Source organism: Pantherophis guttatus, chromosome 6, assembly GCF_059756535.1.
Source record: "Pantherophis guttatus breed Tessera chromosome 6, ASM5975653v1, whole genome shotgun sequence".
Lineage (NCBI taxonomy): Eukaryota > Metazoa > Chordata > Lepidosauria > Squamata > Colubridae > Pantherophis > Pantherophis guttatus.
The window spans coordinates 77397219-77424601 of NC_142068.1; the positions used below are offsets into that span (position 1 = coordinate 77397219).

The 27383-nt window shown below is 42.2% G+C and overlaps 2 protein-coding genes across 3 annotated transcripts in view; one reads left to right on the forward strand and one right to left on the reverse strand.

Annotated features, from left to right (window-relative positions):
- ADAMTS14 (ADAM metallopeptidase with thrombospondin type 1 motif 14) overlaps positions 1 to 9066 on the forward strand; it is a 78860-nt gene extending 69794 nt beyond the window's left edge. For both annotated transcript variants that reach the window (XM_060682252.2, XM_087871788.1), the window contains exons 20-22: positions 1580 to 1709; positions 4664 to 4774; positions 6205 to 9066. In XM_060682252.2, coding sequence (XP_060538235.2) covers positions 1580 to 1709; positions 4664 to 4774; positions 6205 to 6416 — 453 coding nt within the window. In that variant the 3' untranslated portion in view covers positions 6417 to 9066. The remainder of the gene's footprint in view (positions 1 to 1579; positions 1710 to 4663; positions 4775 to 6204) is intronic.
- A 5824-nt stretch (positions 9067 to 14890) lies between these two features.
- The window catches only part of LOC117670675 (microsomal triglyceride transfer protein large subunit-like), a 32744-nt gene continuing 20251 nt past the window's right edge, over positions 14891 to 27383 (reverse strand). The window contains exons 10-18 of the mRNA XM_034426021.3: positions 27188 to 27295; positions 26868 to 27080; positions 25054 to 25268; positions 23583 to 23683; positions 21606 to 21727; positions 18995 to 19216; positions 18675 to 18799; positions 16159 to 16329; positions 14891 to 15065 (exon numbers count right to left, since the gene is read on the reverse strand). Coding sequence (XP_034281912.2) covers positions 14915 to 15065; positions 16159 to 16329; positions 18675 to 18799; positions 18995 to 19216; positions 21606 to 21727; positions 23583 to 23683; positions 25054 to 25268; positions 26868 to 27080; positions 27188 to 27295 — 1428 coding nt within the window. The 3' untranslated portion in view covers positions 14891 to 14914. The remainder of the gene's footprint in view (positions 15066 to 16158; positions 16330 to 18674; positions 18800 to 18994; positions 19217 to 21605; positions 21728 to 23582; positions 23684 to 25053; positions 25269 to 26867; positions 27081 to 27187; positions 27296 to 27383) is intronic.

The following is a 27383-nucleotide window of genomic DNA, read 5'->3' on the forward strand; positions in this document are numbered from 1 at the left end:
TCTGGCATGCATGCGCATGCCGGCCAGCTGATTTTCAGGCCTTCTGGGCCCACCAGAAGTTGGCAAACGGGCCTCCGGGGATGTGTGGGGAAGGCAGTTTTAGCCCTCCACAGACTCCTAGAGAGGCTCTGGAGTCGAGTGAGAGAAAAAACGGGCCTACTGGGCCATTTTATGCCAGGAGGGGGGAAGGAGGGGTCGCACGTCATGCATGGGGGCAGGATGCATAAAATTATGGGTGTGGCACATGTGCGCACGCCTCCCCAGCCCCCCACTCCTGGCACGCGATGACAAAAAAGTTAGCCATCACTGTCTTATAGTCTGAAAAATACGGTACATCTGTTCTTATAGGGGTGTGACTGGTCTATCTTGATAGAGGGCCTAGAAATGAATGAACATTTAGAAAATAACACTTAAGTTCCAAGAGGTGGGACAGCTTTGAATCACATAAACTAAAACAGCACAGAACACCCAGCTGTCCTGCCCAGAATGGCTGTGTTTTTATTTCATCCACAACCCCAAATTCACACAACACCTGTGTTTTGTTTGGAGTGCAAAATCCCTGAGACAGTTGTTTCACACTTGAAATAAGTTGAATCTGGCCTGTTTTGTAAATCTTTTCTACCTATTGATTGTATCAAGTGGTAGCTTGTCAGAGTGTAGTGCGAATGTGTTTGGAAAAAACATAGAAAATGGAATTTGTCAAATCCAATCATTGATAAACGGTACTTTACTTGGAATGTTTTATTCCAACTTTTTTCATTGTGTATTCCACAATCTCTCCAGATATATTGGATCTACAATTTATTTCAGATAATGGAAGAGAATGACAGTCCCCATCTATTTCCTTCAGCTGATCATCTTAGAGTGCATGGTTAGAATTAATTCTGATTTGATATTTCTCCAAAACCTTGACTTGGCACTATACTTTGGATTTTAAACACATTATTACTTTATCTCTAAGCCTTGGTGAGCATTGATCCTAGCGTTGTAACATGTGAATCCCTCAAGTGGTTTAGCCTCATATTGTCAATTTTAGTTAGTGTTTTTAACTTTTTATGTTTTGGTTTGGTATCTATTTTGTTTGTATTGTTAGATACCTTTGGTGCTTGTGTTTTAATTGGGTCGGCCACCCAGGGTCACATGCAATATAGCAATATAAATTCAATAAATAAAAAGGGGAGGAGAGGAAAGGAAAGGAAAGGAAAGGAAAGGAAAGGAAAGGAAAGGAAAGGAAAGGAAAGGAAAGGAAAGGAAAGAAGGAAAGGAAAGGAAAATCCAGCTACAGCAGCGGTTTTCAAATTTGGCTACTTTTAAGATGTGTGAATTTCATCTCCCAGTGTAATGGCTGGGAAATTCTGGACGTTGAAATTTACGCATTTTATAGTTGCCAATTTGAAAAACACCAAGCTAGGAGAACTGTTTGCACACCTTGTTCTAATCACAATTACTTTTGTGGAGCTTCCTAGATGGAGTTGCCTTATTCACTTAATTTTTGTATCCCATGAAGAGTCTTTGAATAGCTACAAACTTTCCTTCTTTCCACTTCCTTGATCGATCTGTTTTTCTTCTCCTACGGCAGTGCTCGGTCAGCTGCGGCGAAGGCATTCAGCAACGCCAAGTGGTTTGCAAGTCCAATGACAACACCATTGGTCAGTGTGACAGTGAGAAGCCAGGGGCTTTCCAGGTGTGCCAACTGGAGGAATGCCCAGGTGAGAGAACCTGGAATTGTGCAAGGAATTAAATAACAGTGTCTACACATGTGTAATGAAATGAAATAGCTCCATTGTTGGAAACAAAACAAACCAGAATGTCGGAATGCTGATAAACATACTTGTGAATGGCTCAATGCTTGCACAGACATAACAATATATGTTTACATTTCTCTGTGGCTTTTTTGCTCTCTCTTTGGGAGTCCATATTTAAGGCTTGCAGGGACAACATGTCAACTTGGTGCAAAGAGCAAACTTCCTCTTAGAGAAAGGAAGTGGAGGAAGATAGAAAGCTGTCATGGAAATATCTGGGGTGGAGAAACTAGTTAGCCTATCAGGAAGTGAGAAAAAAATGTTGTTTGTTGTCAGCAAACATAGGGCAGAAGAGGGAGTTTCTACACACACACCCCAGTGGTGAAATATCAGCCGGTTCTATCCGGATCACACAATCCGGTAGCGCTGGTGACGGGAGGCTCCGCCCACCCACCCAGATGTCATCACGTCCCGTTTTTGACCCTCTGTGCATGCATGGAGGAGGCATGCACATGTTTGCGAACTAGTAGCGAAGGTAAGTGAATACCCCCCACCCACCCACACACCATTACAAATAACAGAATAACAGAGTTGGAGGGGACCTTGGAGGTCTTCTAGTCCAACCCCTGCTTAAGCAGGAAACCGCATACCATTTTAGACAAATGGTTGTCCAATCTCTTCTTAAAAACCTCCAGTGTTGGAGCACCCACAACTTCTGGAGGCAAGTCATTCCACTGATTAATTGTTCTACCCTCCAAGGAAGTTTCTCTGTAGTTCTAGGTTGCTTCTCTCCTTGATTAGTTTCCATCCATTGCTTCTTGTCCTGCCTTCTGGTGTTTTGGAAACCTTCATCTTTGTGACAGGCCCTCATATATTGGAACACTGCTATCAACTAGTCAGCCCTAGTTCTTCTCTTCATCAGACTTAGACGTACCCAATCCTTTGCAACCATTTTTCACATGTTTTAGCCTCCAATTATAATGAGAGTTTTACAAAGGCAGAAAACACTTTTTGGGCATCTTATCTGTCTTGAATCAGCAGCATCTTTTTTTTTTAATTAGATTTATATGCCGCCCTTCTCCGGAGACTCAGGGCGGCTTACAATGCATTAAGCAATAGTCTTCATACTTTTGTATATTTTATACAAAGTCAGCTTATTGCCCCCATAAACTGGGTCCTCAATTTACCTACCTTAGAAAGGATGGAAGGCTGAGTCAACCTTGAGCCTGGGGAGATTCGAACTTAATAATAATAATAATAATAATAATAATAATAATAATAATAATAATAATAATTGCAGACAGCTGAATGTTAATAACAGGCTTTTAGTCTGTTGAGCTATCCAGGCTCCTATCTGTGGGAAGGTGTATCTGGGGGGAGGGAGGAAATTGTGAAAGTAGTGTGGCACTATTGTAAGTTCCACCCATTTTATACGTTAATCATGCATTGCATATATATTTGAAAGGGGTGCGATGGTGCAACACTTTTATTATGTTAATGAAAGCTGCAGATGAATACATGATGAAAGTAGTGGCGCCCAACCTTATGGGTGCCAGGGACTGGTTCCATGGAGGGAGGTTTTCCTCTGAAACAGAGAGGTGCTTTTGTCTGCTGCCTGGATCCTGCGTGTGCGCAGATGGGGCTTCGCTCTCTTGCACGGTCCAGTTTTTGGCGAACCACATACTGCAATCGGTCTACAGCCCAGGGGTTGGGGACCCATGGTTTAAAGCAAGGGTCTCTAACCTTGGCAACTTTAAGACTTGTGGACTTCAACTCCCAGAATTCCTCAGCCAGCTTTGCGGGCTGAGGAATTCTGGGAGTTGAAGTCCACAAGTCTTAAAGTTGCCAAAGTTGGAGACCCCTGCTTTAAAGGAACAAAGTACATGTAGTCCTTGGATTATGATCACATTTGGGACTGGAATTTCAACCGCTAAGCAATGCAGTCATTAAGCAAATCATCAATGACCAGACCCAGTTTTATGACCATTTTTGCCATGGTCATTAAATGAATAGTCACAATCTTTAGTCAGACCTGGTTTTCCCAACTGAGATTGCTTGTCAGAAGTTGGCTGACCATAGGATGGTGCTGCAACCAGTTGTAAATGCAAGCCAGCTGCCAAGCACATGAATTGTGATCATGTAACCATGGTGCAGGTTCAACAGTCCTTAACTTTGAGGATGCGTCATAAATTACTTTTTCTGACGCTATTGTAACTTTGAACCATCGTTAAGCGAATGGTCATAAATCAAGGACTACCTGTCTGTTTGGGATTTTCTTCAGAAGGCTTGTACCCGTGATGGCGAACCTATAGCACACGTGCCACATGTGGCATGCAGAGCTGTATCTGTGGGCATGCGAGCATTGCCCTAGCTCAGCCAGCTGATTTTTGGGCCTTTCAGACCTACCGGAAGTCGGGAAACGGGCCATTTCCGGTCTTTGGAGGGCCTCCGGGAGGATGGGGAAGGCCATTTTCAACCTACCCAGGCTCCTAGAAAGCCTCTGGAGCCTGGGGAGGGTGAAAAATGGGCCTTCCGGGTCCTTCCGGAAGTTGGGAAATGGGTTATTTCCGGCCTCTGGAAGGCCTCAGGGAGGGGAGGCCATTTTTGCCCTCCCCAGGCTTCTACTGGGATCACCGTCCCATCATGTGCCAAAAGCGTGGGCAGGGTGGGATGGTGGTGGTTGCGCGCACATGCACGGGGTGGGGCGCAGGGGGCATTGAATTATGGGTGTGGGCACGTGCATGCACAACCCCCTTCCCCCACGCTCCCCCCACTTTTGGCATGCGACGGCAAAAAGGTTAGCCATTACTGGCTTATACCATCTCACCAAAAATGGACGATTATTCTGTGGGAAAGGTTTAGTGAACCATCTACTTTCAAGCTGAGAATCCAGATGTGTTCTTTTACTTCTGTTCTTTCAGGAAGGCCACCAAATGTCACCGCAAATGCAAACACCAGCAATCACGTGACTCCACAGGTTCAGTGGGTTTCAGAGGAAAGTATCAAACATCCCGTTAGCAAGGTATCATCAAGTAAGTACATACTTTCATATTCTGAATCAACTTCCCTCAACTCTTCTATTCTCTTCAGCACAAGAAGATTCAGTTCAGGAAACCTTAGAGCTTCCATTCAGGTTGTGACAGCTTTACCATAATTCCCTGTACATACTATATGTAAAATGCTAAAATAGAAGTAGATTTTACTCAGAACAAGGAAAATCTATTCCCAAAATGCATTTGGGGGTTCCTTGTCATGTGTCTGATCCCCAAATGGAATTTGGGGAAACTGCCTTCTTGGAGATGCATTATCCCAAACATTTTCTGGAATACTTAGAAGATGGGATGCTCTCAATCTCATTGTGTAAGTGAATCAATACATTTACTAAAACCTACTAAACCCCCCTTTTTTTAAACAATCGCTTGCTAAACCACCAAACATAATTGAGTTTGCTAGCTATCCAAGGATGCAAGTGAATGAAGCACATTAAGTTAAGTTGGCGGCTCCCTAGGTGGCTCAGTGGCTAAGACGCTGAGCTTGTCGATCAGAAAGGTTGGCAGTTCAAATCCCTATAGGCAGTGGTGAAATCCAATTTTTTTTACTCCCGGCTCTGTGGGCGTGGCTTGGGTGTGGTGTGGCTTGATGGGCGTGGCTTGGTAGGCATGGCAGGGGAAGGATACTGCAAAATCTCCATTCCGACCCCACTCCAGGGGAAGGATATTGCAAAATCTCCATTCCCACCCCACTCTGGGGCCAGCCAAAGGTGGTATTTGCTGATTCTCCAAACTGCTCAAAATTTCTGCTACCGGTTCTCCAGACCTGTCAGAACCTGCTGGTCTCCTGTGTGAGCAGGGGGGTTGGACTAGATGACCTCCAAGGTCACTTCCAACTGTGTGACTGTTAATAAAAAAACATAATAGCCAAAAATGGATCTTTGTAAAACAAAATCCGAAAGATGCTGCTGTTATTGTCCAGATAACTATCATCTGACTAACCACTGAATGGAAATAACGAGAGTAGCAATTCTTGAGAAGAACAGAACGATCTTGCTTTCCTGGGGACAATAAATTGTTCCTTATGTTACAGTACACCAAGTTTAGTAAATACTTTCATAATGTGGAATCTGGCTTCCCCCGTTGACTTTGCTTGTCAGGAGGTTGCAAAAGGTGATCATGTGACTCCGGGACACTGCAACCGTCATAAATATGAGTCAGATACCAAGCATCTGAATTTTGATCACAGGGCCATTCTGCAATTGTCGTAATTGTGAAAAATAGTCATAAATCACATCATTGAGTGTTGTACAGATGGTCATAAATAAAGTATTGTAAGTCAAGGACTACCTGTATTTTTTTTTTTAAACCCTTCCATCTCTGGGCATTTGGTAGCAAGAGGGTATGTCTGAACCAAGGTATTTTCACTCCACTTCAAGAAACCTCTTTGTGATTTTTTTTTCTCATCACAGAGGCGTCTTGCCTTGGGGACAAGTCTGTATTCTGCCAAATGGAAGTCCTGGCTCGATACTGCTCCATTCCCGGCTACCACAAGCTGTGCTGTGAATCCTGCAGCAAGAAACTTGCCACCACTCAGCCTCCTGGTGTTGACCGCACAGCCCCTGAGACTGAAGTACAGGAGGGAGCTGTCCTTCCCAGCCCTTTGCCACCGCTGCCTTTCTAGCCCACGGCTGCGAGCCACCTGCAAAGGATAAAGTCTACCACTCCAAAGGAGACCGAGGTGGTTCGTCCCTTGCCCACCACGATGGCCAGTTTAACAGCCCACAGCTTATGTCGGCCGACTACCCCCTGGCCCTGTCCTGGCAACACCACCGCAAGAGTTAGAAGATCAGTCCGCCTGTCTTCTCCTCGCCAGCTGACACCTGAGTGGATTCCTGACAACCTCCAGATTAACTCCACATTCCAGTGGTTCCCTTTGATGTTGGACAAAATTTTAGCTGCATCGCAGGGAGGCAGCAGATCCTCCCATGTCTCTTCAGGTGTAGCAGAACAGGGAAGGGACAATGGGGTGTTGGAAGAGCTAGATGCCATTTCCAGGACCACTTCCTTGACATTGACATGAGCATGGCTATTTTTTTTTTGCTAGAACTTCCTCTCTTTCTGTCTCTCTCTCTCTCTTTCTTTCTCCACAGATTCTTTGGGGCGCCCTCAAGACGTTTCTCGTTTGAAGGATTCAAAGCAAATAGCCCATTCATTTATAATAGCAACAGCATTTTTACTCTTTTGTAGCACTTTTCTAAAGGCTTAAAAAGCCCAAGAAAGCCAGAAGCGAAAGGGTTACAGCTGCAGCTGCCATTTTTCGTACAATGAGAAGCCAAGAGTCACTGCCTCTAGATTATTTAAGAACATTATCTTCCGTAAGCAGCTTTTTTCTTTAAAGGTGCTAACAAGATTTTTTTTTTTTTTAAAGCAATAAGGGAACAAAAACGAAAGCATCCAAACCCAGGGATCTTGTTTTCTTCCTTCTTGGTTTCTTGTCCATTTCTGCTGCTATTCCTGTCGTTCTGAAATGGGCTTTTTATTACATAGCTTTAGCCCGAGTGGAACATGAACCTGGCAGTTTTAAGCCATATAAGGGAGATCTCATGTGGAGGAGAAAAAAAAAACAACGAAGAGAACTAGTTTAAAAAAAATAAGAGAGATGTGCATGTACAATTTGGGTTAAGTTAGACTCCTAAACCCACAACTCAGCGTCCAATCTGATTGGTTGGAAGTCTTTGGAAAGTTAAACTCTTTATTAGAAACCAAGCCGGGTGTATGTATGAATATAATGGTTAATGGGTTGGATCAGGTCAAATGACCATTTGTTTTAAACAAAAAGGGTTATTTAGTTGGTCCACCTTATGGAAGCTGATTTTTTTTCTTAAAGGCAGCTCACCTCTGTGCTCAGCCTTTAGTGGGACATGATGAGTAGTACATTTAGAAAAGCTTTTTTTTTTTTTTACTTTTACTTTTAAAAGCATTTTTCGGCTGAAGAGGTTGTAGAAAAAATGCTTTTAAAAGGTAAAAAAAAAATGCCTCTGGTGATCAAAGCTGAGCAGCGCGATTGTCAGAGGCCGAAGAGGTTGTAGAAAAAAAAGCTTTTAAAAGTAAAAAAAAAAGATTGCGCGCCACAGCTGATCACCGCCCCCTCGCGTGCTGTTCTACTTACCACATGCCTCCTTTTGGCCTGCACTGCACATGCGCACCTCGCATTTGGTTCGTGGTGCACACTGCACATGCGCAGCCAGCGAACCGGTAGTAAACCAGTTCAGATTTCACCGCTGGCTTGTCCCAACTCCTACCCGTTTAGGAAGTGCTTGTTGTCTAATTCAGACAACATCTCTGATTCCAGCACTTCGCCTATAGCAGCACTTGGCTAGACAACCACGAGCAGCAGCTTTCATAGAAAGGAGCAAGCACAGTAACATGCAATAGACTGCTTTTGCTCCTGAAATAATGTTATAGGGATAAATAGGTTGTATGGAGGATCTTTTTTTTTTTTTTAATATTTTGGTTTCTTTTGTGTTTCATGGTTCATTTTCCTTGTTTTGGTGGTGTTTTGGATTCTGCTGGAGGTGTAAAGTGAGAAGTCCAATCTTCCTACCTTTAGTACGATATGTGCATCAAGACATTCAGTATACATTAGATCAGAGACGTCCAACTTTGGCAACTTTTAAGATCTGTAGACTTCAATTTCCAGAATTCCTCAGCTAACAATGCTGGCTGGGGAATTCTGGGAGTTGAAGTCCCACAGGTCTTAAAGTTGCCAAGGTTGGATACGACTACTTAGATAATTGACTGCAGATCCATTTAAAAACCGCTCAGGGTGACACATAAGCAGGAACGTATTGGTAGTTTTGACCTTGACTTCATTAAGTTGAACATAAGAGGCATGTTACTGTCTGTGTATGGGGAATGACATACAGGGAAGCTATCAACCTGTATTAATGTATTTTAATCACTAAATCAAGCCTGTCTTAATACCCCATTTCATTCCATTCCATATATGACCTTAAATCTCTTTAAGGTTGGTTTAGATTTTATAGCAATCACCTTTCCCTTTTCTAGGAACATATTCGCATGACACATGCAAGTTGAGAGGCCTTCACTATCTATCCTTTCTTGTCCCTTTTTAAAATGGCACGAGCATAATCTCAGGGATCAGAACAGCTTTTATTTGCAGTAGTCTGCGTTAACTTCTCAATTCTCACATTTTTTTTCCTCTGTGAGATGATATGGGTATGGCTATGAAAAGACTTCCTTTTTTAGAGGAGCGGGACGAATACTATGTTTTTCTTTTCGCAAAAAAACCAAAACAAAACCCCAAAACATTTACTAGATCACCGGCAAGCCTATAATTGTTTGCATTCAGAATAGACCTTTAACATTTTGTTTTCACTGAAGCTTTAGGAAAGATAAAAAAAGTATACCTCTCACATTTTGAGAAGCTGTTTTTAAAGTCTGCTGTTATGGGAAACTGATACTGATTATATAGAATTGTGGGAAAGGAAATAGAAAGAAGATTGGCATCGTAAGTTTTATTTGGTTTAAATGATACAGGAAATCCCTTGATAGCAGAGGTCCAGAAGCATTCATATATTTTCAAGGCCAGCAGCCAAACACTTGGATGGCTAGTATTTCATTCAATATGTGAGGCCTGGTGAGGCCACACTTGGAATATTGCTTCCTGTTTTGGTCACCGTGATACAAAAAAAAAAAGATACCGAGACCTTAGAAAGCATCCAGAGCACAGCAACAAAGATAGCAATAGCACTTAGATTTATATACCATTTTATACTGCTTTTACAGCCCTCTCTAAGCGGTTTACAGAGTCAGCCTCTTGCCCCCAACAATCTGGGTCCTCATTTTACCCACCTCGGAAGGATGGAAGGCTGAGTCAACCTTGAGCCTGGTGAGATTCGATCTGCCAAACTGCTGGCAGCTGGTGATCAGCAGAAGTAGCCTGCAGTACTGCACTCTAACCACTGTGCCACCGCGGCTCAAAGATAATAAAAGGCCTTGAGGCTAAACTAAACTATGTGATGAACAATTGAAGGAACTAGGTATGCCTAGTCTAACAAAGAGAAGGATTAGGGGTGACTTGATAGAAGTCTTCCAATACTTAAAGAAGAGCCACAGAGAAGAGGGGGTTGATTTATTCTCCAAAGCACCTGAGGGCAGGACAAGAAGCAACAAGGTTAAAGCGAGATCCTACTTGGAGAAATGTCCTAGCAGTGAGAGCAATAAACCAATGAAACAGCTTGCCTCCCAGAGTTGGTGGATGTGCTCCATCACTGGAGGTTTTCAAGAAAAGATTGGAAAACCATTTGTCCGGGATGGAATAAAGACCCCTCCATTGGGTAGCAGGTTGGATTACAGGTGGGAGGTCCCTTCCAGACCTATGATTCCAAGAAAAGAATGTGAACATTGGCTTCCCTTAATCTCGCATGCTGCCCTCCTCTGTATCCACTCTTTTTTTCTCTCCTTTCATTCTACTGTTTGCTTTATTCTCATTCTTCTTTTGGCATCTTCCCCTTTGATAGTTCTGTCTTCTAGCTTCAGAGCAGACAAGCTATATGCTACAATTTTAGTTTCATTCTTCCTCCTCCAGCCTTATCTAACCCCTGTTTTCATCACAACAGCTTATCTCTCATCTTGACTTTTCTACTGGCTGTTGACTAAGCTGTTGTGATGAAAAAAAGGGTTAGATAAAGCCAGAGGAGGAAGAGGAATGAAACTAAAATTGTATAAGAATCTTTTACCCACAGTGACAGGAGGATAAGAATAAGAATCTTTTACTAAGAGCTACATCACTGCTGGTAAAATATTCTTAGTCTTATCCTCCCCGTCTTGAAATCAGGAATGCTGTGATAAGAGCTTTTACCCTAACCATAGTCAAGTTCTTTTATTATAGTGTAAATACTTATCCAAATCTTTAAGAGCATTTGAAAATTCTTGCCTTTGGGATTCAGTTTTCACTTCATCTGTTCCTCTAGATGTGTCAAACTGAGTTTGAATTACAAATGTTAATCCATTGAAGTAAGAGGGACTGGTGCAATGAATGTCATTTAAATTTTATCGAATTATTGAAAGCTGCTGTGAATCTATTAGCGAAAACTGCCTACATTTTAAGCTATGAGTGTTCCTCTTGCCTAACAATTTCCATCTGCTGTGGTTCACCATTTGCAGTAGAATAACCGGCCTCAAAAGAGACTACCTAAATTTTTGTAGGGCCTTCTATTCTGGACTCGGGTTTCCCCAAAACAGGGTCCCAAAGAATGTGGGGTACGATTCTCCACTGAAGCCATATGTATGTTTACTCTGCCGCATTCTAGAAATAGTTCTTTTTAGGATCTAAGAAGAAAATGTGCCTTTGGGACTAAATGCATTGTAGCCATCAATGTACGTATAGAAAAACAGTTTCTGAATGCTAAACTACGCTGTGTATGTCACTGAACACTAAAAAACAAGAGTGCTTTTGGTTTAATCAATGACCCCATAGTTCTCTTCCCATTCTCAGTTGCTTGGGTCTGTTGGTTGTTCAGTAACATTACTGGAAATTGGACTGCTTATACCAATAGTCCTAGACTTATGACCAGAATGGACCTAATCATGGCCATAAGTCATGATGATTGTAAATTAAGTCACCCAAATGTCTAACCCAATTTTCCAATCTTTTTTGAGGTAGTGGCACCGTGTTGGTTAAACATTTCTTTTGTAAGGAATGCATTTTTATCAACAAAAGTTTTATAATTGACTCTCCATTTGACCTTTAACGGCTGAAAAAGAATCTGGTGGCAATTTTGACGTCAGTTCTTGTAGACCTCTTAATAACCACGCCAAGCAAAATGAGTGTTCCAGGATGTGGCACAAATGGCACAAATCTCCGAATTAAAAGGAGAAGGGGAAAACAAGCATATTCTCTTAACCTTGCATTTGTGAATTCAAACTGTCACCTCTTAGATTAACAGGAGTGTCATTTCCAAGATCAGCCTGTGAGAGTGACAAAAGTAATTTTCAACAACTTTTGTAACATGAAAGTAGATTTGTGTGTGGGAATGTTTCTTCTCCCTCTTAACTCAGAATGTTCCTGAATTTGTTCCATTAAGAATTTGGGTGTTACCTGTACCAATATAATAAATAGAACTCTTACTTCAATGGACCATACACAAAGAGTTTGGCATCCTTACAAAGAATTGTTATCCCTGGCCAGGCTATGATTTCCTCATTCTGTCATAGTCTCAGCCATTTTTGCCTAACAATGTTTTTTGTGCCCCCACCTCCCATTTATTATTATTTTTAAACCTTTTGGACATTATCCAGAGACCTGTTTCTCAAAATAGTACTAAGCATTGAGAAGTGTGTTGTAAAATCAAAGTAAAATGTTCTACCACCATGTTCCCTCAACCCTTTGGAGATCTCTGGGCAAAGAAAACATTAGGTGAATTGCATTGCTATAATATGAAGAAAATGTTTTATCTTCCTCCATCCGCTCCAATAACCCCTTTTCATTATATAAAAGACAATTGTCCATTTATATCACAGTTACCAGGGAGAGAAAGTCTCAACTGACATGAAAATATGCAGAACAGTCCAGTTGAAATGTTTAATTAAAGATAGATTCTTTGTCTCTGGCTTCCATTCGGGGGAATGCTTTCAGACAAATCCAATAATCGAAGCATTGTAAACTTGATGAATATTACCGTGTGTAAGAGTTTTGTAAATATGAGATTTGGATTTTTAATGGTATTTATTATTTTTTTATTATTTTGGGGCTGGGGAGTGAGCAGAGAGACATTAACTCTGTAAAAGAAAATGGGCAATTCATAAAGGACTGATGTTTTCTTTATAAAAAGAAGGAATACAATCTATGAGTAACTCAAAATGGCTGAATGGTCATTGATTTAGGGCCATTTATGTTCGATTTAGGTGCCATGGGAGGATCTGCCTGAAGCTAAACTGCCAAGGGATTATATAGCCTTGGAATTTGTATGGTACATATCACATGCTGTGAAATATTGGTGAAGCTTGGATAGTCCTCAAGAAGTGTCCTCAAGTGTCGAAGTGGGGAAAACATTACCACCACCAAAAATTCAAAAGAAGCAGAGAGACTTTATTCTAAATGGAGAGTCCTCTATCCATATGCAACTGATTAATGGGAAGTAATATTCAGTAGCCCTGGAAAGGCAGGTGAAACAAGGGTATAGAATGGGGTGTCAAACTCAAGGCCCACAGGCCAGATCCGGCCTGCAGTGCGCTTAAATCTGGCCTGCGGGACTGGCTTGGAAATAGCAACGGACCAGCCTATGGTGCCTCTGGCAGCCAAAACGGGGTGCGGGGGACCGCACATGGCTGACAAGTCTTGCTTTCAGCCTAGATGGCCTCCTGCTGGGCCAAAATGGGACACAGGGCTGTGTGAGCTCCACACATGCCCCCATTTTTTGCCTGGACGGCCTCCTGCAACACTCCGCCGGCCAAAACGGGGCACAAGGAGCCACACAAGGCCCTCCCGTACCCCATTTTGCCAACAGGGTGCTGCAGGAGGCCGTCCAGGCAAAAAATGGGGGCATGTGTGGAGCTCACACAGCCCCCTGTGTCCCATTTTGGCCCAGCAGGAGGCCATCTAGGCTGAAAGCAGGACTCGTCAGCCATGTGCGGTCCCCCGCACCCCGTTTTGGCTGCCAGAGGCACCGCGGGCTGGTCCTTTGCTATTTCCAGGCTGGGCCCACGGGCCAGATTTAAGCACCCTGTAGACCGTATCCGGTCTTTGGGCCTTGAGTCTGACACCGCTGATCTATAAAATTTTAGATTGATGGGAAGAAACTCCAGTCCAGTATCCTACTTCCCATGGTGGAGAACCAAGCATGAAGACAATAATTGGTCTCACTTTGAAACGTGACATTTCAGTAGAATTATTATGACTCAGCTGCTGGAGGAATTATCTTCCTGAATTCAAACTCAACTGACCTAATGGTTGTCTCATCTTGGGAGTGTGATTTCCACTGAGAATAATGAATTCACTTCAATGATTTTAAAAAGAATTAGTATATTATTATAATATTATAAACATAAATCTAGATGGCATGGATTCAGACTTTTCCCTAGGATTCCTTGAAGTTTCCACCCATGTTAATTTCGCTGCATTTGGATGAAAATGGAAGAATTTTCATACTTCATCAAAACTTCAAGCCTAATTGTGCCCCTCTGGGGTTGCAGGAACAGGTTCTTCTCACCTGAAGTTTTTTAACTAAATGTCTGTAAAATATGGGCTCTTTCACCCTTGCCAAAGGCCAGAAGAAAGAGTGAAATAGAAACATTGGGAAATGGTATTATGGAGCATGCACAAAGTGCACATTTATCCAATCAAGCTGTGTGAGGCTACGCTGTTTTGAAATAATGTTATGAAAGGAAGGAAACTACAGGCTTCTGTAGATTAGTGATAGGTTTCCCCATTGCAACACAGGTGGGCTCTAGAGGTTGCAAGTCTGTTTTGTGTAATATTTGGCTTTGTTTTGCCCTCCCTGTTAAAGAACAAGGCTCTGGATTCCCCATTTTAAAACGACAATATAGATTAGATATGTGTTGTGGCCCGCCGGCAGCCAGCATAGCTGTCAGCAGAGTCAGGCAGTGAGGAGGTTGGGGAGGAACATGGGCCAGTCCTGGGAGCTGGGGAAAGCTCGGACGAGGGCTCTGCATTGGAGGGAGAGAAGGAGCTAAACAGCAGTGAGGCAGAGGAACAGCTGGAGCCTGTTCCCAGTGTGCGCATGCACAGAGCTGCCAGAAGACAAAAACAACTAAGAAACCAGGGTTGACTTGGGAGTAAAAGCCACACCTTGGAGGTGATTGCCCCCCCCATAGGAAACAAAAGAGAAGCGAATGGGGAGTGGGCTTTTGCAGAAAACAATTTGTTTGTTCCGTAACTCTCAGAGACTCTGTGCCAAGTTTTGCCTTGTACTGCGTTTTGATAAGGTCTGTTGTTGATAAATATTCCTTTGAAAAACTGTTTGGACGGGCCTTGCTGACTGTGAATGAAAGGAATTCACAGTCGCGTAAATAAAAGAGGTTTTGCCGGGACCAAGACTCTGCTTCCTGCTTTTTAAGGGAGCCTACATCAGAACAATATGAAAGGTGAGAAAAGGACCAGCGAGCCTGTGATATAACAAATCAACGCTGCTTTTATTATTGTAGATTTTTCCCTGCGAGCAGGACTTTACACATTTTAGAGTTGGCTCTGTAGAAAGGAAATCCATGCCCAGGTATCGTACCTCGCCTCCCTTTGCGAACGTGAGTGTTATAGTTTGCAGATGATTCAGAGACAAAGAACTTTTCCCTGCAAGGAGGAAAAAAGTGAAACATACATGAAATTAATCTCATCTAATATGTAGCATCTGCTATGTTTCTTCTGGGAACTATCTTATGCATGTAAAATTAACATCACCAGTGCTACTAAGTTGTGGGATTTGCTCTCTGTTTATATTCTAGTGACTTGCCCTGTCAGTGTTGGTGGGTCTTGGAAACTCTTTGGTTGGGCTGTTTACTGTTTACCTTGTTTGTCAGTTCCTTGATTGTTTACTTCTTGATTGTCGGTCTGATGTTAATCTTGAAATTAATCTATGCTTATCTGGGTGCTGATTTCTGATAGGGAAGTGTTTTGGTTTTACTTGTTTATGTATACACCTCCCAACCAAAGACCCTCCAAAATCACCCTCACTAACACTGACAGGGCAAGCCACTAGAGCAGTGATGGTTAACCTTTTTGCCATCACGTGCCAGGAGTGGGGGGGTCACGTGTGAACGTGCCCACACCCATAATTCTATGTGCCCTGCCCCCTTGCATGTGCACATGACTCCCCCCAATCCCCCACTCCTGGCACGTGATGGCATGGTAGGCCCGTTTTTTGCTGTCCCAGCCTCCAGAGCCTTTCTAGGAGCCTGGGGAGGGTTAAAACGGCCTTCCCTCTAGAGGCCCTCCGGAGGCCAAAAACAGCCCATTTGCCAACTTCCGGTGGGACAGGAAGGCCCGTTTTTTTGCTGTCCCCAGCCTCCAGAGCCTTTCTAGGAGTCTGGGGAGGGCGAAAACGGCCTTCCCCACCCCCCTGGAGGCCGAAAACGGCCCGTTTGCCAACTTCCATTCCCACTGGAAGTTGGCAAACAGGCCGTTTCTGGCCTCTGGAGGGCCTCCAAGTGGGGAGGCCGTTTTCGCCGTCCCCAGAGTTCTAGAAAGGCTCTGGAGGCTGGGGACAGCAAAAAATGGGCCTTCCCCATCTCACCCCCCCCCAAGGTCCTCCAGAGGCAGGAAACAGCCTGTTTTCCTACTTCTGGTGGGCCCAGAAGGCCAGAAAATGTGCACGCCGGAGCTGAGTTCACGTGGCCACCGATATGGACTCCACAGTGTCTTGGCTTAAAATGCAAATCTAGTTTACCTGTAAGAGACTGGTTGCTCTGCAAGCTGCAGACACATGAGCATGGGACCCAAAGTAAGCCTAGCGAGAATTTCAACATTTGTGCCCAGTTCTATGTCTGATTGGCTTTTGAGTGTGGCTTGAAAGAAGGAAGTATCCACTTCTGCTTGGAAATCAACAGTCAGTGCACCTCTGTATTTGGGAGAAAAAGAACAGATGAATACTGACACCAGTGGGACACTTTTTTTTAAAAAAAATTGCTTTCTACTCTACAGAAATGTAAGAAGATTCCTGCTGGATCAGAATAAACATCAATTTGGTATTTCCCATAATGGGGCAGTGTGGTGGCTCAGTGGTTAAAACACGGGGCTTGTCATACTGGAAAGCTGGCAGCCCAGGTTTGAGACCTGAGCACCATGGGACAAGGTGAGTTCCCGTTTTCACCCCAGCTCCTGCCTACTTAGCAGTTTGAAAGCATACTAATGCAAATAGATAAATAGGTACCACTTCAGTGGGAAAGAAACAGTGTTCCGTGGTGTCATCCTAGCCACACGACCACGGAAATGTCTTCAGAGCGGAGGCTCAATGAAAGGGAAATGAACGCTGTCCCCTATAGTCAGCAATGACTAGCGGAGTAAAATCCACGGGGACTCCTTTTAACTTTTTATTTTCCATAATGGCCAGATGGAGATCACCAAGCAGGACATGAGTGCAACAGTCTTCTCTTATTGTCACCCAGCAACTGATATTCAGAGAAATGGTGTCTCTGATCTGGCCAATCCTGTAAGGCCTAGCTGAGGTGGTGCAGTGGTTAGAGTGCAGTACTGCAGCTACTTCATCTGACTGCTAGTTCAGCAGATCAGCGGATCAAATCTCACTGGCTCAAGGTTGACTCAGCCTTCCATCCTTCCGAGGTGGAAGGATTGTTGGGGGCAATATGCTATTTAGTATACTGTCTTTGGTGTAAGCCGCCCAGAGTCCTTGGAGAGTGGGCGGCATAAAAATATGTGACTAATATGACTAATAAAAGGCCATCTTCCATATTTACTGTTGCAACAAGATTGTTTGTATGACACAAATGACATAAATTGGATTGATTTGAATATAAATCTGGAGAAGAAGCAGTTAAAAAAATAAAAAAGTAGGCCTTATAGCTGGCTACGTTGTTGCAATGGTAATTGACACTAAATACTCTGTATATTTCCCCATTTGTTGGACAAAGGTTCCCCGATTCTCATACAAACATAGTGTCAACTTCGAATTGAACCTGGCAGAAGCCGTTTTTCTATTCCTCAGTTGCCACACAGAGTGGGGAGGGGAAAGGAGGATGAAATGTGTGGCTAGACAAAACACAGAACTTTCTCGTGGGAACCAAGGTAATCTCTACAGGTGGTGGATACAGCCGGGGAGGAGTGCCTGGAGAGCCCACCAATTAATCTAATGGGCCAACGGGACCTGTGACTTTTGGGGAATGTGACTTATTTCCTATTTTAATTATACTGAAACCACGGGAAACAAAGTTGGTTTTGCATTTGATTGTGCCGATATGATGTATCCAATAAAGAAATTCTTTGAGGAAGAACTTAGCCTCAGCGTTCTCATTTGCTTGGGTTTGTTCGTTGGAACCAAGACACATGGTTCTTCAGCAGGAATTCTCAGAGCACTGGTGTAGGTCATCCGAAGGGCACCATATTGGTGAAAACTTCCATGATAAATAATAAGGATATCTCAGCAGTGGCCAGCCATTTGACCAAATTGCTATCGATGACTATATAATAAGAATATCTATAGGTTTTCATGAATGGATATGGTATAAAGGCTGGGTTTCATGAACTTTGTCAAATAACTTTCATGAACTTTTCCCAATAAACCGTTTCAACTTCTCCCCTTGGGACACCACAACAGAGCATCGCATGCCAAAGCAACTAGACACAGAGACAGGTTTTTCCCTCGTGCCATCACTACAGAACACTTTAGTTCCACAGTACTGTCTTATGTCTTTGTATATTTACCCCTATAGGATAGCTGTATTGCTTTTATTCTTCTCATCTGTTCCACTATCTTCTCTTTTGATGTCACTGTTATGCTTTTTTAGCACGCTTATTATTACTTTGTTGTTTTGCATGTACATTGAGAGCTTCTGCACCAGAATTGTGTGTCTAATTACACTTGGCCAAATAAAGGATTCTATTCTATTCTATTCTATTCTATTCTATTCTATTCTATTCTATTCTATTCTATTCTATTCTATTCTATTCTATTCTATTCTATTCTATTCTATTCTATTCTATTCTATTCTATTCTATTCCATTCCATTCCATTCCATTCCATTCTCCATTCCATTCCATTCCATTCCATTCTCCATTCCATTCCATTCCATTCCATTCCATTCTATTCCTCTTTCTTTCCTCCTCCTCCTCCTCCTCCTCCTCCTCCTCCTCCTCCTCCTCCTCCTCCTCCTCCTCCTCCTCCATCATTCCATTCCATTCCATTCCATTCCCACTGTTTAGAGATGAAATTGGTACCTATTCACATACCTTGATATAATACTTGTGTTGAATTCCTGCGCCCACATATTCATGTTGACATCAGCTGAAATATCTAAGCCCAGTCCAACTTGAAGAGTAATCACAGCTTGCAACCCAGATTGAAGTGGAACTGCCTGGAGCGATAACATTCTGTTACTGTTGCCTTGGACATAGTCAGTGCAATCACTAAAGGTATACAGCCATTCCAAAATAAATCTAAGTTCAATGGGGCTTACTTCCAAGTACAGATATAAAAATTTCCAAAGTGGCCTATTCTTAATGACATAAAAACTTTAAGAGTTGTCATAAATATCCTGTAGGACTAATACCTGTTGATGATCCACCAACAGCAGGTTCCCTTTGATCACTTTCATAGGCTCTCCTGAGCTCATAAGCATTTTCGACATTAGATCTGAATAGCCATCAAAGAAGGTTACTGGCCGCAATGGGACATCAAGCAAAATGGCAGACATGCCAGCTTTAAAGTCCACTTGTTCCTCAGTTGCATCTCCACCCAACAATCCTTCAAGCCCTTTTGCTTCAACAACCACCTGCAGGACGCACAGAAAGATAAAGTGTGATAGCAATAGCAATAGCACTTAGACTTATATACAGCTTCGTAATCAGGGGTGGGCTGCTGGGGGTTTGCAGGGGTTCAGGAAAGCCTCTAGCTAAGATTCTGTGCAGTTTGGAGAACCCCAAAATCCCATTCCTGGCTGGCCCCGCCCACCCCACCTTGCCCCTCCCAGGAGTCCCACGTGGCCCATTTTGGGTGCAAATAAGTGCAGGGTGTGCACGGAGGCTCAGGGAGGGTGAAAAAAGGGCCTACTGGAAGTTCGGGAAGGCTGGAAATGGGACCGTTTCCAGCCTCCAGAGGGCCTCCGGAGCCTGGGGAGGCCGTTTTCACCCTCCCGGAGGCTTGAGAAAAGCCTCTGGAGCCCAGGAAGGGCAAAAATGCCGCCGCCCCCAGCCATGGTGCAGGAGGCCGACTAGGCCACACCCACCATGGCCACGCCCACCCAGCAACCGGGCATAGAACCCCTTGCTAAAATTTTTGAAGCCCACCTCCGTTCATAATGCTTTACAGCCCTCTCTAAATGGTTTACACAGCATATCTGGATCCAACAATCTGGATCCTCATTTTACCGACCTCAGAAGGATGGACGGCTGAGTCACTCTTGAGTCTGCTGAGATTTAAACTGCCAAATTGCAGTCAGCCGGCAGTCAGCAGAAGTAGCCTGCAGTACTGCAGTTAACCACTGCGCCACCGCAGCTTTGAGGTACAGTTTTTTTTTCTATTTATATTTTGGTATGCTTTTAAAGGCTGCGTAATCTCTGTTTCCAAATTTCTACTAGGAAAACCCATTAAAGGCCACTTAGGTCTTCTCCTGATGCCTGCTATATTTTCCCTGCTAGTGGTGAAACTACTGGTGACTGAAGCAAATGAAAGGCTTTGGGAGAAAACAAGGATAACTTTCTTTAAACAGCTGTTGTCTAGACCAGGGGTCTCCAACCTTGGCAACTTTAAGACTTGTGGACTTCAACTCCCAGAATTCTCCAGCTAACATAGCTGGCTGAAGAATTCTGGAAGTTGAAGTCCACAAGTCTTCAAGTTGCCAAGTTTGGAGAACCCGGATCTAGATCAGTGGTGGTATTCAGCCGGTCTGAACAGGTTCGGGAAAACTGGTAGTGGCGACCTGTGGGTGGTTGGGCCTGTCCCCCCATCCCGGTGTTATGCTGTCCTATTTAGCAATGTTTTCTAAGCCATACGCATGCATGCAAACCGTGTGAGCAAAGTACATGCGTGGAAGACTGCACGCATGCATGGAAGGCACACATGTTCACATTTTTGGTGTGCGGTAAACCGGTGGTAAAATTACATGAAACCCACCTCTGGTCTAGACACATTGGATTTCAACTCCCATCATCTAGGACTACTCACCATGGTGGGTAGAGTTCATAAAAACAGGAGCCCAAAATACTTGGAAGTTTCCAAAATAAGGAAGATAGACCCAAGAAAAATGCCAGATCAGGAGTGCAAACATTGCCACTAAATTACAATATTTAATATGCTCAAAAAGGCACGTTGTTCTGGTCTACTTTTAGAATATCATCCTCAGTACACCACTCAGACCAATGTACTGTATTTTTCAGAGTATAAGACGCACCTTTTCCCCCCCAAAAAAGAGGGTGAAAATCTGGGTGCATCTTATACGCCGAATGAAGCCCCGCCCAGATTCTCAAATGGAGGTTTCAGAGGCTGAAAAAAGCATCAGAAAAGAAGCTTCAGAAAAGAAGCCCCCAAACAGAGCTTCAGAGGCTTTTTTTCTGAAGCTCTGTTTCAGAGGCTTTCAGAGGCAGGAATTTTTTTTTTTTCTGAAACAGAGTTTCAGAAGTTTCAGAGGCAGAAAAAAAAGCAAAAAAAAAAAAAAAAAAAAAAAAGCAAGGCACAGAGCTCACAACCAAGGAACTTGTTGCTAAAATTCACCTCTGGAAACAGCTGATTGGGGATATTCCAGGAGGCCGATCCACCTGCCAATCAGCTTTTTTAAAATTTTCCTCCCCAAAAACTAAGGTGTGTCGTATATTCCGAAAAATATGGCAAATTGGCTTGAAAAAAAAATCTGCATCACTGCTTCACAGCTAGTGAAGCACTTTAAAATGCAATCAATTTTGATTAAAAATAATGACATAATTTTAAAGCTGCTTGGATGATATCTAGGCAATCAATTGTCTATCTGGTTCCTAGTTAGTGAGTATGGATAATCATTCAGGGCATTCTGGGAAGTCTTGAAATGACTTTATGGATAGAAATATATCTTGTAGAAATTTAATGAGGCCCTTAAGTAGCTGCCAGAAGGTGATGGGTAGCTAGCAGAAGTCTTCAGAATTGTCTTGAATAGCAGAAGAGACTTTGATCAACTACATAAACCATCAGACCTGAGCTGCTTGGAGCCGGTGGCCATGACTTTCAATATCAAAATTAGTGGTGCTCTTTTGAAGTAACCCAAAATCTGAGAATAAGAGTTCCACACCAAAAGTAGAAGATGCATCTTCAGTAGCTAAAGGGAGGGAAAGGACACAATAATGAATATGAAGGCTGCTGGGAGGCCTTATACAGCAAATAACAACTCCATCATTTTTTCAAAAGCTTTCCTAAAGGGAGAAGCACATAGGATGTACATATTGTAGTGTAGGAAAAAACACATTTTGACACCAGTGGCAATTTTTTACTATTTTAGATGCCTGCAAACAGAAGTAGTGTGGAAAATGGCACCATGATGTCACATAGTGAGTGAATTTTTTAAGAGTATTTGTAGATTTATGTATCTTTTATAAGTTCTATCTCTCTAGAGTGGGTAAAGGATTGATGGGAGCAGTGAAATTTGACAAAAGGGGTTCAGGGTATGTGCAGCCCATGGCAGAGTGTTTTACTAGAGCACTGAAACCCTATTGTTGAGTGATGAATGCAGACATGTGAATCCATCTCAAGTACAATATCAATTTCTCTCACTTTGGAAGTGATTTTGCATAAAAGTACTGTTTAGGATTTCTGAATAGTGAAATCTAGTGAGAGGGGGCTGTTTATTTAATACGTATTTGCTGTGGTTATTTTATTCCATAATAACCATAGCAGTACATTCATAGGGATAAAATTGCCTTTAAGCTTCATTTTCTGAAGGTCAAATACTATTTGTGATTATGGTATGTAGCATATTCATTGAGAGAGAAGGAGAGAGAGAGAGAGAGAGAGAGAGAGAGAGATGTGCATGAAGGGAGGCTCAGCCAATCTCATTGTACATGTGTTGTGCTTTGACAATAAAAGTTGAATTGAATTGAATCATAGAAATATAATGAAGATAGAGATAAATAGATACATATAGATGATGGATGGATGGATGCAGTGGTGGGTTTCAAAATTTTTTTACTACTGGTTCTGTGGGCATGGCTTGGTGGGTGTAGTATGGCTTGGTGGGCATGGTAGGGGAAGGATACTGTAAAATCCCCATTTACTCCTGATCAGCTGGGACTTGGGAGGCAGAGAATAAATGGGGGCGGGGCCAGTCAGCATTTTTACTACCAGATCTCTGAACTATTCAAAATTTCCACTACCGGTTCTCCAGAACTGGTTAGTACCTGCTGAAACTCTGGATGGATGGATGGATGGATGGATGGGAGAGAGAGAGAGAGAGATTAGATAGATTGAATAGTTAGATAGATGGATGGATGGATGGATGGATGGATGGATGGATGGATGGATACAATGGTGGGATTCAAGTAATTTAAAAACCGGTTCTCTGCCCTAATGATTTCTTCCAATAGCCAGTTTGCCAAACTGCTCAGAAAGTTAACAACTGGTTCTCCCGAAGTGGTGCAAACTGGCTGAATCCCACCACTGGATGGATGGATGGATAGATAGATAGATAGATAGATAGATAGATAGAGAAAGAGAGAGAGAGAGAGAGAGAGAAAGAAAGAAAGAAAGAAAGAAAGAAAGAAAGAAAGAAAGAAAGAAAGAAAGAAAGAAAGAAAGAAAGAAACTAAGTATGCTGAGGCTTGATTAATACTTGGGAGGGAGAGTATAAGAAAATTCCAAGTTTAGGCTAGATTGGGTTGCAAAAAAAATTGGAAGAAAATAATGGCAAGATAAAGTTTTATTTAATTTGCTAAGAAAATTACCCAGACATGTTCCATGAAATCATCGATACTGTATTTGACTTCAACTTCAAAGAAATCCTTACTTTAGTTCATATTCTTGAAGCGTTATTGTGCTTTGGACTTAGTGGTTGTGTTAGAGCATTTTTTTACCACATTGATACAGGAGGCCTCCATACAGTAGATATTTTTGAATATCAAGGGGATTTTCCCTCATTTTTTTTTTTTAGAGACATGATTAAATAGTACCACATTATTCACCTGCTAATAATCCTGAGAAAGAGATGGATCTGCCATCTTTGGGTGAGAAGTAGTGGTAATTATTTATCCTTGGATCCTTCAAGACATCTTTGATCAGCTGCCTGGATCAAAAGGAGAGGTGGACAAAAAAACCGAAAGAAGTCATGGATGAACTCCAGCAGACAATGTCAAAAAAAAAAAAAAAAAAAGACCAGCTGCAATATTTTTCATATTTTGCCAAAATTTGTTAAATGAATCACTGCAGTTGTTAAGTTAGTAACACGGTTGTTAAGTGAATCTGGTCACAAAAGGGGATCACACGATATTGCAACACTCATAAATATGACTCTGTTGCCACGTGTCTGAATTTTGATCACATGACCATGGGGAATGCTGCAATGGTCGTAAGTGTGAAAAACAGTCACAAGTCATCTTTTTTCAGCGCCGTTGTAACTTCAAACGGTCACTAAATGAACTGTTGTAAGCTGAGGACCACCTGTTCTAGAATATCTCAACAGAGATCAGAGATCCTTAGAACCCAAGTTCTAAATGAATATTTGCTTTGCATGCCTAAATCTCAAATTCTAAGAAAATGCAGCCATAATAGCAAATATTTCAACCATCTCAAAGAATAGTTGTTAGCAGTGATGTAGAAAATATGCCAGTGGAATAGTTGATCAAACACTTAGTCTAACATAAAGTTGATTCATATGAGATTTTATCTACAGTAGTGGCCAAAATTGTGGGAACCTTTTGGGAAAACTGTATTTTTGAGGTTTGATGGCTAATAACACCACTTTTGGGGGGAGTTTCAAGATAATCATATTCCACTGCTGAAATGGCCTGGGAATAGCCCAGATCTTAACCCAATTGAAAATCCCAGGAGCCGACTAAAGAAACTTGTTAGTCAGAAGTGACTCAGCAATAAAACTCAGTTAATAGAAGCAATCATTCAATCAATCTTGATTTCACATTAGAACAGCTGCAGAACTAAAAGACTTGGTTCACTCCATGGGAAGACGTTGTAAGGCCATGATTCATGCTAAAAGTTACCCAACTAAGTATTAACTGACATGGTGTTAATTTTAGAATATCTCATTTTTTTTCTATGGTGATAATTTTTGTATATCTCATTTTTTTCTGTGTTTCACTTTTCTTCTTTATACTGTAACTGCTATTCTAATAGCAAATCCTTCATAGAAGTTATTGCATCACATTCTTTATTAAATTATCTTTCCATTGATCTATAATTTTATGGTACTATTGCAAAAAAAAAAGTTGTGTTATTAGCTAGTTTTAGAAAAATACACTTTTCCCAAAAGGTTTCCACAGTTTTGGCCACTACTGTAGGCATCAGAATTATCCATGAGAAGTTTTATTGAGTTTTATTTAAGAGATTGAAGGTAAAGGTGAAAAAAAAAATAACACTGGTTGTCATGGAAAGCTAATATTAGATATAATTTTATGTAATTACATTCAGTATATAGTTTACCTGGTTGGATGGTTATCAGAAGATATAATGCTTAGAATTTTGGACAATATAAATATTTGCATTTCTGGTGAAAGTATTTTGCTGGCCAGCACGATATTGATGAAGTCCATCTGTGAGGGATTATTATCCAAGAGGATTTCTGCAGCTGCCAACCTTGAATGTTTTTGATACTTTCTCTTAACTTCATGGAAAATGCGTCTCATTGCCATTTTAACCTGGTGCCAGAGAGCAGAGACAAACCATAGGTGTTTTAAGTGCAATGACAATAACTTGATTTGAATGGCCACTTTTCTTCCATTCAAATGAGCTCACATCCTTGACATGCTAGTTTTGTATACCTCAAGATATTTTTAAACTCAGTGGTGGGATTCAAATAATTTAACAACCGGTTCTCTGCCCTAATGATTTTTTCCAACAACCAGTTCACCAAACTGCTCAGAAAGTTAACAACCGGTTCTCCCGAAGTGGTGTGAACTGGCTGAATCCCATCACTGGTTAAACTCCAGTTTCTACCAGATCTATGCGGCATGGCACAGGGCAAGGGATAATGGAAGCATTATTTAATCATTAGATATTTTAAAATCCCTTTTTTGGTTTGGTTCAATCAAAGCATGTATATATATCTAACCATCCTATCTCCTACTTCCCCTACATCAACAGTCCTATGAGTGAGTGGCATGGTGGCCTAATGGTGAAGATGCTCGCCTGCCACTCGGAAGGTTGAGAGTTTGACCCTAGGTAGCGGTACATGTTTCTCTTTCAGGCCGCAAAGAGAAAATATCTGCTGTGAACTCTGTGGAGGTATCAGGAAGGGCATCCGGTCAGTAAATGCTCAGCTCCACCCAGTTGCCCTGATTCCACCCCAAATCAAAAGATTACAGGGTTGTAAAAAGAAAAACAAAACAGTCCTATGACTGGTTCAAAATAGCACAATGAAGGCCATGCATTATCCATCTCTAGCAAACCTGTTTTCTGAAGTTTTAATGTCTGAAGAAGACTACCGTATTTTTCAAGTATAAGATGCATCTTAGTTTTTGGGGAGGAAAATAAGAAAAAAGCTGATTGGCAGGTGGATCGGCCTCCCGGAATACCCCCAATCAGCTGTTCCCAGAGGTGAATTTTAGCAACAGGTTCCTTGGTTGTGAGCTCTGTGCCTTGCTTTTTTTTGCTTCTTTTTCTGCCTCTGAAACTTCTGAAACTCTGTTTCAGAAAAAACTTTTCTTCCAGCCTCTGAAAGCCTCCGAAACAGAGCTTCAGAAAAAAAGCCTCTGAAGCTCTGTTTGAGGACTTCTTTTCTAAAGCTCTGTTTAGAGGCTTCTTTTCTGAAGCTTCTTTTCTGATGCTTTTTTCAGCCTCTGAAACCTCCCTTTGAGAAGCTGGGTGGGGCTACATTCAGAGTATAAGACACACCCAGATTTTCACCCTCTTTTTGGGGGGGAGGGACTGTGTCTTATACTCCGAAAAATACGGCATGTCATATACTTTATTCAGAACTATAACACTGTCATTTAAGTCCACTATTCAAAGTCTGAGACTCTTTAAATCTGTGGCACTGCGGTTCTCATAACCCCAGCTAGCAGCTGGAAGCTAATGCATTGTAACCTGCCCCTAAGTTCAACCAGTAGGAGAAACAGTCAGAAGTCTAGTCAGGAATAATCAAAGATGGAAGGTACTGATGCAAATCGAGAAATGATCAAATTGCTGTACATAGCTTCTGGACTTCCTGGCAGAGAATAGCGGCAATGTTTCATTAAAGCACTGGTTTTAAAGATTAATTCTTAGCAAGCTTTATTTTAGAGCAGGACATCCCATACCGTGCTTGTGATGTGCTCTGTACTGAATCTCTTTAGAGCTGTCGCCGCTGCAGCTGAGATGGTGGGTGAGCCTTCCTCTGCATAATACAGGAAGGTGGGGATGAATTCTGGGAGCAGAGTACTTTTCAGAGATGACAGGTGCATCATCTTCTCCCAGTCCGTCTTGGAGCCATGAAGTTTTTTCAGGATGGCTTCCTTTGCAAAGCTGACTTCCTAGTTTATTTGAGAGATGGAAAGAATGAACCAAAAGGAGTGACATCAGTCAAAAACTCAAATTGGAAATCCAAAGTGGAAAGGAGAAGAATACTGTACCAACTCACCTTTAGGCCACATTGATTCATCTGACACAATTTGCCCAAGAGGCTGCCAATGATCATGTTTCCTGCTTCCCAACTGGCTTTAGTTAGTTTTTTGTTGTTTAGTCTGTCCTGTAAGAAAGAGAGAAGAGGGATATGGCAGTGGATGTCTCTTCATTCAAGGGTGTATTAAAGAGGATTGTCATCTTGAATGGAGTTG